Raw genomic sequence first — 20,165 nt, 5'->3', positions numbered from 1 at the left:
CCTTATTTGGAGAACGCCCACATTTAAGACTAGGCTATTCTGGGCTGTTGATCAGCTGCAAATGTTCATCTTTTGATTGTTTATGCAATCTCGAGTAGTTTTAACATAGTTTTATAATGATTTGTTTATGTTAATTTACGTTGTACGTTGATATTTTGTTGCGTTATTGACGTAGACACATAGATTGTTACATGCCCCCTTGATCTTATGTTGCGCAGCATTTCAAGTAAATTGATTAGAACTTCGTTATATTGTTATTTCAGTTTACGATCGTTACTATTTGAAGCAATAAATCACCGCTAACCGCCAGCTTGGTTTTCCGTGATTCTTGCTACCTCGCAGACGACCCATAAGATAGTCCCGACACTTAGCAGACACGCCTCTAAGCGACACACCTCGAAGTTTGACTCATTTTTAAGTCGCCGCAAGCATTCCAAGTTGAATTCAACTTTAAAGCAATAATGTACATTGCCATTTTTGTTTTCTAAAGTCCAGGAAGCTGCTTTAAGTCCGTGATCTGTATTCAAAACTCACTTGAAAAAGCACTGATCGTCATGTTTTCGCGGCAGTTGAAGGAAAGACAAATTCTTCACCAAAAAGGTTTGAAGACTCTGTCTGTCTGACTCTGGGAGGGTAGGAAAGAAAATTGTTCTCACGTGCTTTTTTTCAGGTGGTTGCGGGCAGCACAAGGAAATGGAGGAGTTTTTTTGCACAGGCGGTTATGGGTGGCACAGGCGTCAACAGGTGATTCCTTAGTATTGCATTGCGCATCCCTACTGTGCATGATTTTCGCGTCATTAGCGCATGCACATGAGCGCGTGCACATATAAAACGTAAGAGATTTACCTCAAACTAAGCTTGATAGCAAAATAAATGCTCCTTTTCTCTTAAACGAGCATGGTGACCCTCACTTTTTGTTTCATAATTTCAATAAGAACAATATCCTCAAAACCTGACAAAAAACTTAGCAGAAATCTATTGCTACTTTTGGCAAATGAAATAAATACCACAGAGGGAGACATAATGGGCCCAACACCGTATGTCCAAATTATGTTTCCTTTAAAGGATAAAAAAATGCAGGGTATTTGAAGACATTTTTTCTGGGATGTAGATGAATAAACAATCAAAGAAAGTCAAACTCTGTGTGATATTACACCCTGCATTGAAAAATAATCAAGCTTATTTGTTGCACATGGAGATTACCAAAAGTCACCTAAATAACTGTATTTGTCAGCATTGTGGAGTGAAAACAAGTACAATGACCCCCTCTTGTTACTACGTTTTTTAATATCTCCTTGTCCTGTAACAACAGCATACCAAGTTTCATCGGAAATCTTTGGTGGGTTCTCTTACGAGGTAATCACCTTTAGTCAAAAACTTACGAAAAAAATTTTCAGTGGAATAAAGATATAGCTAAAAGAGTACACAAAACTGTTATTCAAAAATGCAAATTATGACCTCGAAAACAATGTTTCCAGGAATGTTTTGAGTCAATGTCATTCAGAATTGTGTGATTTTTTCCATAAATTATATATTACATTGTTCCATGCTTCGGATACTTCTAGCTATCAAGATTGTTTTCAAGTATTGCTATAATAACCTTTGCTTCCAGCTACCACAAAATGTTACACGAACTGACGAAATAATGTGTGTGGTTAGGCATAAATGATGTAGGATTGGCCCATCATATCTCTTAAACGAGCATGGTGACCTACCCTTTTTAATGAATTTTTCAAAACAGTGCTTGGTAGGAAACATTTAGTGAAAGTTTCAAAAAAATTGCTGGGCAACTTTTACTTCTGAGCAATCACCTCAACCTCCCTCTAGACTTGCATGTGTCATTCATAAGGAGCACTTAAGAGAATGCCTGAACTAAAAAATGTTCTCAAAAGTGGATGGCATACTTTTGCAGACAAGTATCTGTATATTCATGCTAATTCTAATATGATGCACTCCATAGTCCTTATCAAAGTACAATATTCAAGAAAACTTAAGCTTACTTGATAGCCTCAATGAATTTCTTTTCCTTACAATCTTCTAAGACAATAAGAGCCATTTTGGTGGAAGAACACAACTTTGCAGCTGTAGTAATGCTAGATTCCTTGATGACCTTGAATCCAAATGACTCCAGCTTTTCATAGATTACTGGGGAATCTTCACCCTTTGATAAGGAAACATGCAGGCATGATCCCCTTTCAGAGTCATTTCCCTGAATAAACGAAGTAGCATATTAGATAAGCTTCCTTTTGAGGGAAAAGATTTGTTAGCTCTATATAGGACCTTGCTAAATGACTGTTGATATACCAGTAACTGACAGAGTTCAAAGAGGTGTACTTAAAACAATTGTGTTTCAGGAGAACATCATCATAAAAATGCGACCACACGCTCTGTTTAGCACGAGCAAGCGTCTCAGCAGTATGGACACGAATATTTTATGTTTGAAAGGTTTAGCAAAGCTTGAGACTAACCTCGACGGTTTGAGGAGTTTTGCCTGAATCCTCTTTACTTTCCACCATAGCTGGAAATGAGTAGGTTTTGAACTTTCTTTGCACTGGGACGCGAATGAGTTACAAATTGTTTAAAAAAGGCTCGCGACAATCGTTTTTTGTGCTTACGTGATGCATCGATCTCTCTTCTTGCCCAGTACTCTGCAGTACTTTCCCCAACTTTCCCCAGATTCAAATTTGTCGCCATTCTCGTTCCCATAGCTCTTTTCGCTTCTTTTTCTGACATCTGCCCATTAGCGTCCATAAAGCTTGTCAAGAGTTGTCTTTTCACACCAACTAGCTAGTCGAAGCAGCATTATTTTGCTCGCACCTCATACCGCGCAGTGAATTTCGTTCTAGTGCCAAGGCCCCACCGGCTAAGAGAAACGAAAAGGACCGAGAACAACACCGCGGAAATACGTTTTTTGGGGGCGCGATATAGTGTTTTACTGGACAGCGGTACGTTGTTTTCGCCGCGAGTCTTACCGACAGTGAAAAAGATACAACAACTTAGAGCGCATACTGTAAACTTAGCTTTTAAACTCCGCTCATTTGTTGGATAGTTCTCAGTTAATATTATATATTGTGCCAAAGCCAAACTGAACTTGCACACGGTGTGAAATTGTTGTTGTTTTGAGAGAGTTAATGCTCGCAAGCGGCGAGTCAGTGACAATTTACGTTATGATGCGCGCTATAAAGGCTAAAACTAGGAAGCTTTTGTGTAGCTGTAGCGGTGTTCTGAGGACATCAACTTCTCAAGTTTGTTGAATTGGTGGTCTTGAACCTATGAATCGGTTTGTCAACAACATTTCGATCAAATTCGTCGGGACGACATGCTCGTGTTCGTCCACTTGTTCGATTGGGGGCACTCGCATAAGTAAACGCGGTCATCCTATCATGGAATTATAGACCAAGTTGGCCGAAGCAGTGGTTCGTATGAATCTTGGTAGGACTGAAGCCCCAAAAGGGTTCAAAATCTGACCTCAACTCGAGGAAGAATTCACCGAGGTATGTTTTATTATAAAATATCCAATTTTAATAATACTGTACTTCAGGAAGCTTGAGGCTGGCGAAAATAAAATTTTAAATTTTCATGTTTATTATTGTTTCTTTGTTTCCTGTCATAATTTCGAATTGTTCCAGGTCACCATTTGTTTTGCGCTTTTTTTTTTTTCGTAAAGCGCGCCTGTGTCAACTGAGCGAAGGAGCCGCCATCTGGACCAGAAGTAAAATGGAATGCGTGGAGCTTTGTAATTTTCATTTCTGCTGCGCATTCATTTTTTGTCAGCCAATAAAAAAATTCGAATTTTTTGGTGCGTCCAGAGCTACTCGTCAACAACATTTTAAGACGAGTAGCACTGGGGACGAGAATGGCGATGACCTGGTAGAAGTGGTGTTTTCGGTCTATAATCGGGCACAGGAAAACCAACTCTGGAAAGGCACAGGTCAAAATTAACTGGACGTTTTCGACGTTTTGGAGTTTCCCAGGAGCATGCGTAGTCTTGCACACTGCACTTGTTCCAGATAGAGGAACGGCGTCATTTTGTAATTAGAAAATGAACACTCCATGGACAAGCAAGGAGTTCTCCTCACATATGTCTGTTAGAGATGCACCGTGTGCAGTCCAGGAATTTAAACAAGAACTTTGAGTTACTTATGTTAGCTGCGCGCGACCGGATGTGCGGACACGCATGATGAGGTTTGATGACATTAGGTCGCCGGAAAATTGAACAATTTTTCTTTCTTTCCTTCAATTTTCAGTGTGAGGATCCGGCAAAATATCTCGGCACTGAGATACCGAGTGCAGCACCGTTCCTGGATTGACTGCAGGCTCAAAACCCGCTGTTACAGATGACACCTCTCCTGCAAAGACAGACCAGTCCAAAGAAATGTACAATGTTCTATTTTTGATGCACATGCCGAAAGATTATGAACAATATCGGCTTCCAGAGAACTTTTCCTCAGAGAACGAGGAGAAGAAAATGCATTGAGACAATCATCAGAAAAATACCACTTCAATTGATAGCAGGGATAACCCAGTTACAAGAAGCAATGTACCCACTGCCGCGGAAACGATTGAAGAGAATCCTTTCACGGTAAACAATAACGGATATTGGTGGCTTCAGAAATCAGAGAATGCAAGCTGTATGGTGAACGAAAACATAGGTTTTGGATTTCTTGGGAAATGAAACTTCACCCTCTCCTGCTGAGAACAAAAACTATTACAAAGTCGATTCCTCTCAGAACATAGGCAACGAGTTGGACAAGGTGTGGGAAACAAATCATTGGGGCCGTTCCTACGGTAACATGTCAACCGTCATGGAGAACCACGCGATGTTACGCGTTTCAAGGATCCTGATAACATTTCCCTGGGAACTGGCATCACAGCCTACTATACGTGCTGACAAACTGGAGCTGGCAGGACACGTTTGATGTGCTGATCATCCGCTGGATGATCAATTTTTGTGTTGTGGATTTGTACCTCACGGCGTGTTTCATCAAGGGAATCATCCAGCTGCTGAGGTAAGAATATGGCAGTGGTGATCTGATCCTATTTACGAAAAGTTGAAAGAAAACCGAAATGGAGAAAATGATACTAATTTCTATTGATTTTTCGGCTTGGTGGTGCAATGATTATTGAGTTGTTCCCTTGATCAAGCGGTTCAAGATCAAGTATCGACCGAGGTCGTTATGTTGCGTTCCTAGGCAACAAGAACCTACTCAGTTTCCCTGTTTCTCTCTCCACTCAAGTGTATAAATCATTACTGGCGCATTGTTGGGGCGAACCGAGAAATTCCGGAGGTAACTTCATGGCTTCGACCAGCGTCTTCTCCACAGAAGCTAAATTTGATTCTTTTGACATCGGAACGCACTTAGCATATATATGAAATAAACGGCATATATAGCAGCTTCTAGCGGAAGACTTATCGATACGAATGCTTGCATGGTGTTCAAGAAAGCCTTTCTTTTGTACTTTCGGGCTAATCTTTAGCCACGAGTAGCGGCCTTTTTATAGAATTAACAGAGAGAGAGAGCAAGCATTGTAGCTAAATTAATTCAATATAATATTCATTCTGGATTTCAAGTTAGCCTTTGAGCCCCAAAAAAGTTCTGAGAGACAGTATGTGAAAGCAGAGCGCTTCTTTGTAATGTACAAAGTAGAACTTTGTTTTGCTTGCCCTGCCGGCTTTTCTTCCTTCTGTGATTTCTTCTTTTTTACCCAAAATAAGGGGGAGGGGGCCCCGGGCCCCTCCCCTAGATCCGCCACTGATCCAATAGATGATGGACTGTCTCTCTAATATATTCAAACTCCACTCTCTTTCGTCGTCTTTTGTACTTTCATGCAAACTCTATCAAATTGGGCAAAATTGCCACATTTATCTCAATCTTTCATCAACGTTTGGTCCATGCAAATTCATACAATTGTAAACTCTTCTTTGTTTTTCAAACTCAAGCCCCCATAATATTTCACCCTTAAAGATTATTTGATATTTCAATCCCCCGTGAGAAAGAAGATGTTAACTGTACATTTTACCACAATACCATGCAAACATTTCACGGCCCATAAAGTAAAAAGAAAGCCATAATTTTTGCAATATTTGTCCCCGTACTAACGACATTGCGTACGTTAGGTTTGAGGATGTAGGTTTTATGAGAGTTGTTAAAGTTTTAAGAGGTGCCCTCTGTAATTTTCAACTATGGCCATTTGGACCAGAAAAAATCAAATTCCTCAAACTTTCTCAGATGAATGGTCTAGATAAGTGATTCACAAAAATATTACTTTTAGTTCAATTCGATTCGTATTTTAGCGCTGGGGCCACCATCTTGGTTTTGCCCCTCTGAGAGGGCTTTCAGCGGCCATTTTAGGGCACATTTTTAATAATTTGCCATACAAAGAAAACGATCTAACTCCGGGTAAAAACCCTTTATTCGAGACAAGCAAATGTTTCTTGTTACATCGAGAGGTTGTTTTGGCAATTTGATCCTCACCTGATTTTTCTACAGAATTTTAAATTTCTTCCCTTTCGGACTACACATGAAGCGCCATAAAAAAGGCGAAGTTTAAAGGAAAATATCGCCAAAAGTACATCACTTGAGATCCCAAAACTACCCTCCACTTAAAGAGCAATGTCTCACCTGTAAAAACATGCAATAAAATTTTGGGGCAGTTAAAACTGTAAAATGTTAGAAGAAGAAGTTTAAGCTGTGTTTTTGTCAACAAAGACCGCCGCCCTAATTAGCATAATAACGTGAAAATAACGATGCACAGAGAAAATAATGATATATTCCACTTATCTCGCGACATGTCGACAACTGGATGTTCCACGATGCCTCATGTTATATTTCCAGTATGTTTCAGCCACATTTTCGGTGATTAGTGTAGGAAATAACTCTCAGACATCGCCACGGTTAAGCAGATTTCAACTCTCCGAAGCCCGCTTCATAACATCTATCAATATTATTTGTCTTTCGCCCCATAAGCCGCCGTTTACAAGAAGTTTAACAATTTGCTGAGATCCTAACTGACCCAGAAGTCTGTTAGCAGCCTTTAAAATTTTCCTTTTAATCAAGGATTCTCATCAAGAACTCGTTTAAGCTCAGTTCAGTTTTGATCTGTTGTGCACCCGCCATTATTCCACAGATTGCGTTACATTTGACAAATGCGCATTCCAACGGGTAGGGGTAGGATGGGTAGGAAGTGAAAATGTAACCGACATTAAAGCCATTTTACGCATTTCTGTGGCTAAACTAGTTACTGGCTTTCCCAGAATGATTTGAACATGAGCTTCTGCTTGCAGGTATTTTCTAGGTTATTTTTGCAGGGTAGGGTGGGGAGGTGGGGGGGGGGGGGGTCGTGCATTAAAAAAAAAAAAAAAGAAAAGAAAAAAGATAACGATGGACAGTATCAAGTCAAAAGATTATGATCTGTGTATCTTGATCAGCTTTATCAGATCATCAGTGAGGCCCTATTAGGGGTTTTCAGGATACTGGATATTTGGGTAAAAAATTAACAGGATGCAAGAAATGTAGGGGAAAAATTAATGCGGTAGAGCATGTTTAGATCAGATAAAGCGGGACAGTTGTGTCTTTCGCTGCCGGAAGTGCCATCAAATTTTGCAAAAGACAACAGACTGACGAATAGTGCGCAGGAAGTAATGATAAGCGACATTTTATTGAAACTACTTACATTTTCTTAGCCGTGTCACTTTTCCATCAGAAAAGAAAATGCTCAGAAAATTACTGAAGGGCAGTTAAGGACGGTACCTTCTTTTTTAGGCATGGTTTAAACGCCACGCGCGCGCTTGGGTTGGAACTAGTGACGTAATTAACTACCCTACCAAGCGTGCGACTTAAAAAAAAATCTATTGTGGCCGAAACAAATTTCGCACTAAAATTACGAGCATGTACTAAAACCGGGATTACCAGAAAAGCGGCATATCGCTAAGCACTAACTGTGAGCGGCTTCCAGCTGAAAAACTACCTTTTATCGTATCCGTAGAAAAAATCATACTGAAATTCAACTGTAGATGGCATAATGCGCGCGCAAAACAACTGCGAGAGACGTCAATGTTTAACTTACTTGGAAAGTAACAGGAAAAAAAGTAACGGACACCGACAAAGTTTTCGAAAGGATGAAACAACTCATTTAACTTTTAACAAAGGGGTGATTACAGCTACATTTTATGGTATGAATTGGAAGTGGCGAGCTTATTCGGCAATGCATTAGTTTTGGCTGTGAGGAAAAGTTATGTAGACTGTATTTTGGCTAAGCCAGAGGAGTGCTGTTGCGACGATTCTGTTATTAAATACATATCAAAAGTGGTTTAATGTTACCACTTACCACGTAGTTTAAAGATGTTTTTTAATATGTTTAGTTTTCTGCATGTAAAGGCGAACCTTAGGAGAATCTGTGAAGAAATATCTTTACCCTTTTTTTCAGAAAAATGCTACCGTCAGCAGTAGCTAATTATCTCGGAAAAATTAATGACTACCCCCAGGTTTCTTTGTGGATTCTAATAACCCTGGCTAAGATCTACTTTTTCACGTTTTCTTAATCTGGCGGAACTGGACGTTTGTATTTTGTAGGCACCATTCGTTATGAGCCTGAGGCACCCCACGGCCGCTAATGTCGTTCAGTTCTGTGATGGAGCACAGCTGCATGTCTGCACAAGACTAGTTTTCAACCCTATGCAGGGCGCTTTAAAATACCCGCATCTATCAAGCGAAGCACTAATGTTGACGCTTAGCTTTTTAAAGACATTATAGATGCGTTTAAGGCACACAAGTTGAATGAGTCATAAGCAATTGGATGAGTTAACTGACACTTGTCAAAAATATCTGCAGCTTGATTCTCAGCAGTTGTTGGTCTTCTTGGAGGACCTTCTCCTGTCTGTTTCTAAGCTTTGAAGCCATTCTCGAGAGGAAGGATTAAACGTGACAAGGAGTCAGGAACTCATCACAGGTGAACCGCCTAATTCTGGCCTCATCTTTTGTGCTACAGTAATTGCTTCGACTTTTATGGCCGTTTCCTGACCCGAGAAAAACTTTTCTTGCGCACTGCTTGTCAGTCTGTTGCCTTTCTCACCATTTGATGGCATTTCGGGCAGCGAAAGACACAAGTATAATGCTGAACAAAAAAAACACAAGGAAGAGGCTTTTTATTAGAGTTCTATCCGTATTCTATTTGTAATAAATGAAAATTCTCGTCAAAAACTAATGGCTGTCAATGAGATTAGGATAGTTGTTTACAAATATAGTGTGAAATGTTGTGCCTCGATCTCTTTGCAGACAGGTTGCCATATAAGAAATTCGTGTTAAACGGTACAGAATTCAGGACACATTTCATTCTCTGTTTATTTCTCCAGCCCCGTCTTTATCTATCTATTCAGTGTAACAAGTGTGGGCTTCGAAATTACTAACGAGGAGCTGCGTTACCTAACCTTAAAACCCCTAAAATCTGATACAAAACTTTCATATTTCACCGTGATATACGTACTAAGAGTCCAGAATAAATGCTTATAGAAGTTGACATACATTTATTTTATCCTAAATAGCTGACCATTGTTGAGGCCCCATAGTGGGAGAGGGGGAGGGGGGGGGGGGGGTGTCGGTGTATCCCTTATCCTGTTAATTTTTGTCCTAAATATCTTGTATCCTGTTAAATCCAGCTCAACGATTTCCTACTCAATTAATGTCCTGTTTTATCTGATCTAAACATCGTCTACCCCATTAATATTTCCCCTAAATTTCTTGCATTCTATTAACTTTTTACCCAAATATCCAGTATCCCGAAAACCCCTAATAGGGCCTCACTGATGATCTGATAAAGCTGATCAAGATACACAGATCATAATCTTTTGACCTGATACTTTCTATCGTTTTCTTTTTTCTTTTCTTTTTTTTTTTAATACACAACCCCCCCCCCCCCGCCCCACCTACCCTGCAAAAGTAACCTAGAAAATACCTGCAAGCAGAAGCTCATGTTCAAATCATTCTGGGAAAGCCAGTTACTATTTTAGCCACAGAAATGCGTAAAATGGCTTTAATGTCGGTTACATTTTCGCTTCCTACCCATCCTACCCCTACCCGTTGGAATGCGCATTTGTCAAATGTAACGCAATCTGTGGAATAATGGCGGGTGCATAACAGATCAAAACTGAACTGAGCTTAAACGAGTTCTTGATGAGAATCCTGGTTCAGTTAGGATCTCAGCAAATTGTTAAACTTCTTGTAAACGGCGGCTTATGGGGCGAAAGACAAATAATATTGATAGATGTTACTACGATTATCAATTGAGTAAGGCGGGACGAAAGTTTGGTCACCAAGTTTTAACGTAAAATCGTGTTGTTGTCACGGGCAACTTACCTCGTTTCCGTTGGTAACAATATCAACAGCCGTTGGTCGCCTGTCGCGTCGCCTACAATTTCGCGCGCTTTGCTGTCAATTGACGTCAAAGGCCGACAAGTTGCCAATGGATACGGAGCCAGTTGCTCGTGACAACAACACGATTTTTACGTTAAAACTTGGTGACCAAACTTTCGTCCGCCTTACTCAACTGATAATCGTAGTATGAAGCGGGCTTCGGAGAGCTGAAATCTGCTCAACCGTGGCGATGTCTGAGAGTTATTTCCTACACTAATCACCGAAAATGTGGCTGAAACATACTGGAAATATAACATGAGGCATCGTGGAACATCCAGTTGTCGACATGTCGCGAGATAAGTGGAATATATCATTATTTTCTCTGTGCATCGTTATTTTCACGTTATTATGCTAATTAGGGCGGCGGTCTTTGTTGACAAAAACACAGCTTAAACTTCTTCTTCTAACATTTTACAGTTTTAACTGCCCCAAAATTTTATTGCATGTTTTTACAGGTGAGACATTGCTCTTTAAGTGGAGGGTAGTTTTGGGATCTCAAGTGATGTACTTTTGGCGATATTTTCCTTTAAACTTCGCCTTTTTTATGGCGCTTCATGTGTAGTCCGAAAGGGAAGAAATTTAAAATTCTGTAGAAAAATCAGGTGAGGATCAAATTGCCAAAACAGCCTCTCGATGTAACAAGAAACATTTGCTTGTCTCGAATAAAGGGTTTTTACCAGGAGTTAGATCGTTTTCTTTGTATGGCAAGTTGTTAAAAATGTGCCCTAAAATGGCCGCTAAAAGCCCTCTCAGAGGGGCAAAACCAAGATGGTGGCCCCAGCGCTAAAATACGAGTCGAATTGAACTGAAAGTTATATTTTTGTGAATCACTTATCTAGACCATTCATCTGAGAAAGTTTGAGGAATTTGATTTTTTCTGGTCCAAATGGCCATAGTTGAAAATTACAGAGGGCACCTCTTAATACGCTACGAATTGGTAGAAAATGTACCAGTAGCCATCTTTTTTCTTGTAAAGGATTGAATATGTACTAAGTAAGTAAGCAAGCAAGCAAGAAAGCAAAAACGCAAGCAAGCAGGCAAGCAAGCGAGCAAGCGAGCAGGCGAGAAAGCAAGCAAGCAAGCGAGCCAGCGAGCCAGCAGGCGAGCAAGCAAGCAAGAAAGCCAGCAAGCAGGGCAGAAAAAGGCCGGTACGTATAAGCGCCCTGCAGCAAGCGAGCAAGCAAGCGAGCAAGCTTTAAATCTTAAAAGGAAAAAGCGTGGAAGCAATTCAAGTACCTCCGACAACGAATTGAGGTCTCCGGAAGAAAACATAGGCACGCAAGGCGTGCAAGAGTTATTTTTTTGGGTGAGGTGTCGGAGATAGGAGCATTCATGGAGCTGTTTACAGTAATGATTTGGTTAATTTGACAAGTGTTTTTGGTTTTGATGTACAGCAAGAAACAAACTGTTATGATGTACATGCGATGTCACATCGATCATGGTAAGATAGCTAAATAGTAAGCCATAAAATGTTTGACTGAACAAACTAAAGTAGTCTGACACGTCTCCAGATTAATGTAGATACCATCTTATTTTCTAACAGGCAATTTGATTCGTTCTTTGATACAACCCGCACTGTGATCGGTGTGACACGCGCACATGCATAACTCCCTCACTCACCGATCACATAACCCTTCCAACCCCCAAGAGGAATTTTTGCTCAAAAATACTCAAGTTAATTTAGAGACTTTTTCGCATTTTATACGAGTCGTACGTTTATCCTTTTTACACAACACAACACAACACAACACAACTTCACTGAAAATAGAAAGAAAGAGAAAAAAACCTCTGACACGTTGAAAGTCTGATTTAATTAAATTGCACTTTAACTTGGTGCCACGCAGTCTTCAAAGAAGATTTGAACAGTTTTCATACTTTTTACCTTTAAAAATATCGGACTGAAATGAATGTCATCAAATAAAACTATCAAACTGCTACTGCAGAGACGTAAAAACCGTCCAGAAGTGAAAGCTTTTTTTGTTTAATATCCTGGGAACAAGAGACAAACTAACTTCCGAGTTAGGATTTCGAGTTGCATTTCGAGTTGGATTTTCGAGTTAGGATTTCGAGTTGGATTTTCGAGTAAGGATATAGAGTCGGTTTTTTTTACTAGTAATCCAGCTGCAACGAATCGGCGAGTTTGTCCGTAAACCGTCTCGTAGATTTCCAGTCCAATACAGCCAACAAAAGAATTCCTGTAGGGGTGGGGTTAGTGTTTTGCCTTTTTATTGCGCGTAAACAGCTACATTTAAATCACGTGGTGCTAGAACGACCAAAAGGAGGAATAAACCTATACATCGAGCTCGAGAAACATAAGCTCGATCAGATAGCTGCAAGGAACAAAAGAATGTTTCTGGAGAAACGTATAGCTTTCTCGAAGTAAAGCTACGGCGTCTCAGAAGAAAAACGTACAAGGACAAACGATATAATATCCGTGATAAGAATCTATCCACTATACTTGCAAACAGTTTTAATCGCAGCCGGCCCGGCGTCACAATATAGAATGCAAGTAAGCAAAATTCATATTTTGTCCCTCGGAAGCAAACACATGGAGACTTAAAACATATCTTGCAATACCAATGAGCCTAAAAAAGGCAGGGGTGTCAAACGCGACGAAGCGACATGCAGATAAGAGCGGAAATCATGCAGACCTATGACCTCTAAAACTTTTGCTATAGCACGGTCTTACGGCTCAACTCTACTTAAAATTCCTCCTTGTAACACAACATGAATTGCCCTTCATAAACACGAGTGAAGCAACAAAAAGGTCGATTGACCGAACAGAGAACGGCAAATGTACAGATGTCACTAACCGTAGGAGTCGTGTAGGCTTGATTAGCCATCTAGTGCTAGAAATCTAGAAAAAATGCTGTTAAAAAAAACAAAACAAAAAATAACGAGGTCGAGCTTCAAACAAATAAGGATCGAAAAGTACATTACGCCATTGGCTAGCTCTATCTTGACCAATAGAAGTCGTGCTTGGCCTGTCAACCATTTAAATCATCAAACCACTGAAAATTTATTGAAATCCCGCCAAAAAATCTAACTCGAAAATCCAACTCGAAAATCCAGCTCGAAACTTCTACTCGAAAACCCAACTCGAAAATCCAACTCGAAAATCCAACTCGAAAATCTAACTCGAAATCCAACTCGAAATCCAACTCGAAATCCTAACTCGGTAAATAGGCAACCTCTGGGAACAATAGCCGATAACTTGTCAGCTCTAATTGAACTTACTCCCATATAAAAAACAAAAGTGTTAAGTTACCATTTGTTACCAAAGATAGCAAACATCTTGTGGGAAAGAGTGGTGACGATTCGTCCGCTCTAATTGAATTTACTCCCTTGTGAAAAACAAGAGTGTCAAATTACACTTTGTAACTAAAAAACAAAAATATCTCGTTATATTTGCATGCAACAAGAACAAAACAATCGTTACCCGCACTTACTATTGTAAACGTTAGAACTGTTTCAAATCTGAAGTCTCGTCTCCTCTAAAACATGTCCTAAGAACTAAAAGCGACGATTCGTGACCTCTAATTGAATTTACTCCTTGTGAAAAGCAGAAGTATCAAGTTACCTTTGTAACTAAAAAGGAAAATATCCCGTTCATTTGCATACTACTAACTCGCGAACTGTTTTAAACCTCAAGGCTCATCTCGTTCATTTAACTAAAATCCTCAGCCTAACCCACAGAAAATGTCGAAGTAAACCCAATATATGAATACTTCCTCCTCTTTTATAGAAGAATAAATATGGCCGTTCTGAACTCTATCGGGATCAAATCTTCTCACATACCATTTACCTTTACAACAAGAAATTTGATGGCTGTTTATAGTAGATCCAATCTGATTGGTGTGACATACATACATCTCTCACTCACTCACTCACTCACTCACTCAGTCACTCACTCACTCACTCAGTCACTCACTCACTCACTCAGTCACTCACTCACTCACTCAGTCGCTCACTCAGTCACTCACTCACTCACTCACTCACTCACTCACTCACTCACTCACTCACTCACTCATCCATTGAGCCGTCCATAACATACCCAACGCGTCGACCAAGAGGTATTTTTTTTTTACAAAAAATAACTCAAAAATAGACAGAAAGAAAAAAACCTCTCTGACACGTTGAAAGTCTGATTTAATTAAATGCACTTTAACTTGACGCCACGCAGTCTTTAAAGAACATTTGAACAGTTTTCATACTTTTTACCTTTAAAAATATCGGACTAAGATGAATGTCATCAAATAAAACTATTAAACTGCTACTGCAGAGACGAAAAAACACTCTAGAAATGAAAGCTTCTTTTTTGTTTAATATCCTGGGAACAATAGCCGATAACTTGTAAGCTCTAATTGAATTTACTCCCATATGAAAAACAAGTGTCGAGTTACCATTTGTAATTAAAAATAGCAAACATCTCGTGGGAACAAGTGGTGACGATTCGTCAGCTCTAATTGAATTTACTACCTTGTGAAAAGCAAGAGTGTCAAATTACCCATTGTGACTAAAAACTAAAAATATCTCGTTATATTTGCATGCAATAAGTACAAAGCAATCGTTACCTGCACTTACTATTGTAAACGTTAGAACTGCATCAAATCTAAATAGTCTCGTCTCCTCTAAAACATGTCGTAAAAACTAGAACCGACGATTCGTGACCTCTAATTGAATTAACTCCTTGTGAAAAACAAAAGTATCAAGTTACCCTTTGTAATTAATAATAAAAATATCTCGTGCCATTTGCCTACTACTAACTCATGAACTGCTTCAAAACTCAAGACTCATCTCGTTCATAACTAGCTACCATTACACTGAACATGCACTCTAAAACAACCCAATGTATGTATCTAACTGTCACAATCCGCTCCAAACCGGACTAAAAATCACAAACCGGCAACATACACCTCAGTCTTTATTTTTCAATTACCAAAGTCCTTGTGTTTAATACAATAAAACGTCCAAGACTTCATATACCTCACGAAAGTTATCATGAACGAAAACAATTTCCTTTTTCTCTTACTGCAATTCGTGCTGGCTATTAATGTGAAAAAGCGAAAACCCTGACAACATTGAAGAGAAAAGATTTAGTTTCATCTCAAACGCATCTTCTCATTCCAGTGGTAAACAAGAACCATTATAATTGTAAATCGTTACAGAATAATATATTTTTGTTCTGTTGACAAAATTAATTGTAGTCTCTTCGCTTTTCACAGTAAAAGTTGTCAATGGATGCTGACATTGACTACACGTCCGGAACACTCACTACGAACTCTGCAGCAATATTTAGGTTTCAATACAACACGCAAACGATTTGAACCTGGTCGCAACCTCATCAAATTCCCAGTAGTGCATTCCGCTCCCCTAAAATACAATTGTTCTTATCATTCAAATCTTAAACCTAGTAGCAGAGCGGTTAAGACTCATTTAATTGAAAACTTGTCTAATGGGAAAAGCTCACCCTTCATTGCATGCTCGTAGTTATATGCCAAACACACTGTTTCTTTGACTGATTATCCAATTGCAACTGTTTATCAAACCCGCCCACAAAATCCTCGCCTCAGAGGATGTCGAAATAAGCCCAATACATGAATAATTCCTCCTCTTTTATAGAAGAATAAATATGGCCGTTCTGAACTGTATCGGAATCAAATCTCCTCACATACTATTTACCTTCACAACAAGAAATTTGATTGGCTGTTTATAGAAGATCCAATCTGATTGGTGTGACATACATACATCTCTCACTCACTCACCCATTGACCCGTACCATACCCGACGCGCCGACTAAGAGGTATTTTTTTTTTAAAAAAATATCTCAAAAAGGGCCAGAGATAAGCCTTTGAACGTTGACTTAGCGTCGTCTTGAGGGGACAAAATTCCGCAGCACATGGAAATGACTCAGGACCTTGGAGCAAAAGCTGACCTTATTCTTTCTAGTCTCGAAGCGGTAAATTCAAAACTTGAGTCAATTAACGCTGTGGTTGTTAGCCTAGAAAAGAAACTGAGCAAAGTACAGGCCAGAGTCGAAATGCTCGAACAAGATCAGGCGAAGTTGAAGGACGCCATTAGAGATATGCATGATGGCCTCCAAGCATTGAATACCATTGTTGAAACAAGTAAGACCGCTGGTGATAGAGTTAAGAATTACTGCAATGACAAATACAAGGATCTGCAAGATCAATTGTTGTACGCGGAGGTTTATCAACGGCGCGAGAATCTTCGCTTTTATAGCATAGAAGAGAAGACCGGTGCTAAGGAAGATACCAACTCCGTTCTTCAAGAATTCTTTGTGCAAGTGCTGGAGATTCACCCAGAAGAAGTTCAAAAAATTGAGTTCCAACGGGTGCACAGAGAAAAACAAACGAAGACGGAAACCCGAGAGCGATAATAGCGAGGTTTCTACGTTATCAAGATCGAGAATTTATCTTTTCCCGAAAACGAGTCTTTTGAAAGATTCTCAGTTTGGCATCTCAGCGGACTTGCCGAAGGAGATTGTTAAAAGGCGCAAGGAGCAGTTTAAGAAGTTGATTGAGGCAGGAAAATCCGGTAAGCTTGAGTTTTTCAGTCGTGCGGACCCAAACAAGCTTTATATTGAGAGAATTTTGGCACCGTTATAAACTGACACTCGCGTTTTGCTAGCAAAATTTCGTTGTCATGTCATTAAGATCTTTCTCTATAGACACTTAAATTTACAGTGTATGTTAGCATAAAATAACAATGTCAAACAGTATATTTGAGGATGGTTAGGGTACGTTACGTTGACTACATGAATTTCATGTTTAGGGTTACAGGGATGTTATTGTTTATCGTTCCGCGTTAAGCTTACATTTAAGGCCGTAAGGTGGTAGATTTTCTTTTTGGAGAGTCGACATCCAACACGAATTGGGCATTCACCATCTTTTGTAGTTGCAGTGTCCCGTTCGGTGTTTTTTCGATTCGATCCACAGTAGTGAAGCAGTTTTTTCCGGCTACTATAAAATATGTCGTTAAGGTTTCAGTGTCTCGTGTTGCATGTTTTTATTTTTTATAATGTAGTTTACTGCATAAAATTTTGCTGTTTGTTAAGTATAGGATCAAATTCAAATTCAAGGTCAATTTCTCTCAAGCTGGCTTTGCAAGCAACGAGCCACATTTGCAACCACATTTGTTTTGATCGGTGGAATTTAAACGGAATATTATGCAAATATGACTCCTAGCAATATTAATTTTAAATTATTGCCACTAAATGCTCGAGCGATTCAATCTTTTGAGAAGCGAAAAGGCATTGTTTGGGTGGTTAATGAAAGATAGAGCGGATATTTGTTTTTTGCAAGAATCATATAGTACTCCTGAAGTGGAGAAAATTTGGAAATCTCAATGGAAAGGGGAAATGTTTTTGTCCCATGGTACGGAACATAGTAGGGGTGTCCTCCTTCTGATTAAAAATTCTTTAGAGTTCGGACTTAAAACTATAAAAGCGGATAAAAACGGCCGTTTCATCATCTTAGAAGCAAATGTTCAGGATCATCCCTTTCTCTTTGTTAACTTGTATGCCCCGAACAAAACAAACGAGCAATCTACATTTTTGAGGAAGAATTGGATAACTTTTGTCTAGCGGAAGATTGTAACATCGTAATCGGTGGTGATTTTAACGTAATTTTCGACCCTGATCTGGATGGAAATGGCGGAAACCCAAGACGAAAAGAATCGGTTAAGTGCATTGAGAACATCTGCCTTGCTAATGATTTAATTGATATATGGAGGATTAGAAACCCAAATATAAAACGTTTTACATGGCGTCAGAAGACGCCCGTGATCCAAAGGAGGCTCGATTTCTGGCTAGTAAGTAATGGTATGCAGGAAGATACTGATAATGTTGATGTCATTTCATCGGTTAAATCTGATCATTCAGCAATTGTGTTATCTATAAATGGAATTGAGAATAGATCCCGTGGTCCATCGTTTTGGAAGCTTAATTCAAGCTTGTTAGATGATGAGGAATATGTGTCTTTGATTAATATGAAATACCCATTATGGCCGAACGATGAATTCAAAGAAGTTACAGATCCGAGGCTTTTCTGGGATCTGATGAAGTCTATGTTACGATACAAACTCAACTTATGTAAACCGGAAGTGTTTTATGTAGACCGGAAGTAGTTGTAAGCTCAACACCAAGTTGAGGCTATGTATTGCACCATATTGAGTTGTTACACGAGTCCATGTTGTGATGTAGAAGTTTTCGTCCTCTACGAATAAAACTTGAGTTCCAGTTGCTGTCTCTGATGTTTTACTCCACCGAAGAACATGGCCACGCTCGCAACAGTATAGAATTCGCCAAGAAAGTATTTCTTACAGTAAACTGAAAGCCAAAGAGCGACGGTCAAAAATGGCAGCATTAGAATCTAAGCTCAATGACTGTCAAAAAATGTGTGATCAAGATCCTTCGCCAGAAAATATGAACATGTTTGAGGTTTTGAAGACAGAGTTTGAGCTCCAGAATGATTACATCACCCAAGGGGCAATAATACGAACCCGAGCCACCTGGTACGAGCAAGGAGAAAAAAGCAACAAATATTTTTTAAATTTAGAAAATTCCAGAGGTAAGGAAAGTTCAATTCGGAAGATATTTAAGGAAGATGAATCCTCAACATCAAATCCTCAAGTGATTATGAAGGAACTTTGTTCCTTCTATTCTGACCTTTAAAAAAAAGTATAAATGAGAATAGTGAAACTTTGACAGATTTATTTATGAGGGATTTACATCTTCCGAAATTGACCTCGGACCAAAGAAAAAGATGCGATGAAAAATTAACGGTAGGAGAATGTTTTAACACTTTAAACACTTTAAACACATTCCAAAACTCCAGGGAATGACGGGCTCACGGTAGAATTTTATTTAGTGTTCTGGCGAATAGTAGGTAAGCATCTGATTGATTGCTTTAATTATGCACATGATCATGGCGAGCTCTCCAATTCTCAAAAACAAGCTTAATTACTTTCTTGGAAAAGAAAGGAAAGGACAAAACGCTGATAAAAAACTGGCGCCCAGTTTCCCTAATCAATGTGGACGCCAAAATAACTTCTAAAACTTTAGCCAAACAATTGGAACCAATCTTACCCGAGTTAATTCAATGCAGTCAAAATGCGTACGTAAAAGGAAGGTCAATTTTCGACGCTGTAGGAACTATTGACGATATTATGGAATGCGCCAAACATACGAAAATGTCAGGCATTCTTGTTGTTATTGACTTTGAAAAAGCGTTTGACTCTTTGGATCATACTTATCTTTTAAAAGTTCTCAATGCATTCAACTTTGGGTCATCTTTTATTCAATGGATCCGTACTTTGTATTCAAATATATCAAGTTGTGTTATCAACAATGGTTTTACATCAGATTATTTTGCAGTTGGTCGAGGTGTGCGGCAAGGAGACCCACTCTCACCTCTTCTCTTCATATTAGGATTAGAAATTCTGGCATGCAGTATTCAAAAAAATAACAGGATTCAGGGTATTCAAATTGGCAATTCCGAGGTTAAAGTGACACTTTTTGCAGATGATTTGACCTGATTTCGCCGTAACAGATCCTCACATGATTGTTTACCAGAGTGCCTTAGTAAATTCTCGCAATGTTCTGGTCTCAAAATAAATGAGGAGAAGACTGAATTTTTTAGTTTAGGCACAAGGAATTCAGAGTTTGAGACTTTGCCTCATGAATTTAAAACTTCTATTAAAATCCTTGGTGTGCATTTTGATTATAAAAATGTA

General features: G+C 39.2%; 2 protein-coding genes across 2 annotated transcripts in view; one reads left to right on the top strand and one right to left on the bottom strand.

Moving 5' to 3' along the window:
* Window positions 1–3,112, bottom strand: part of LOC110064448 (uncharacterized) — a 36,158-nt gene extending 33,046 nt beyond the window's left edge. Inside the window, exons 1-2 of the mRNA XM_020771507.2 lie at window positions 2,469–3,112; window positions 2,001–2,209 (exon numbers count right to left, since the gene is read on the bottom strand). Coding sequence (XP_020627166.2) covers window positions 2,001–2,209; window positions 2,469–2,516 — 257 coding nt within the window. The 5' untranslated portion in view covers window positions 2,517–3,112. The remainder of the gene's footprint in view (window positions 1–2,000; window positions 2,210–2,468) is intronic.
* Window positions 3,113–16,308: 13,196 nt separating this feature from the next.
* LOC110064438 (uncharacterized) lies at window positions 16,309–16,809 on the top strand. Its single transcript, XM_089282885.1, has one exon. It carries the CDS (start codon window positions 16,309–16,311, stop codon window positions 16,807–16,809), a length of 501 nt encoding a protein of 166 aa, XP_089139011.1.
* The last annotated feature ends 3,356 nt before the right edge of the window (window positions 16,810–20,165 follow it).

Source organism: Orbicella faveolata, unplaced genomic scaffold (genome assembly GCF_042242905.1).
Source record: "Orbicella faveolata isolate gen_17 unplaced genomic scaffold, um_ofav_v1 contig_1, whole genome shotgun sequence".
NCBI classification, from domain to species: Eukaryota; Metazoa; Cnidaria; class Anthozoa; order Scleractinia; family Merulinidae; genus Orbicella; species Orbicella faveolata.
This window is presented reverse-complemented; position numbering and strand designations above follow the sequence as displayed.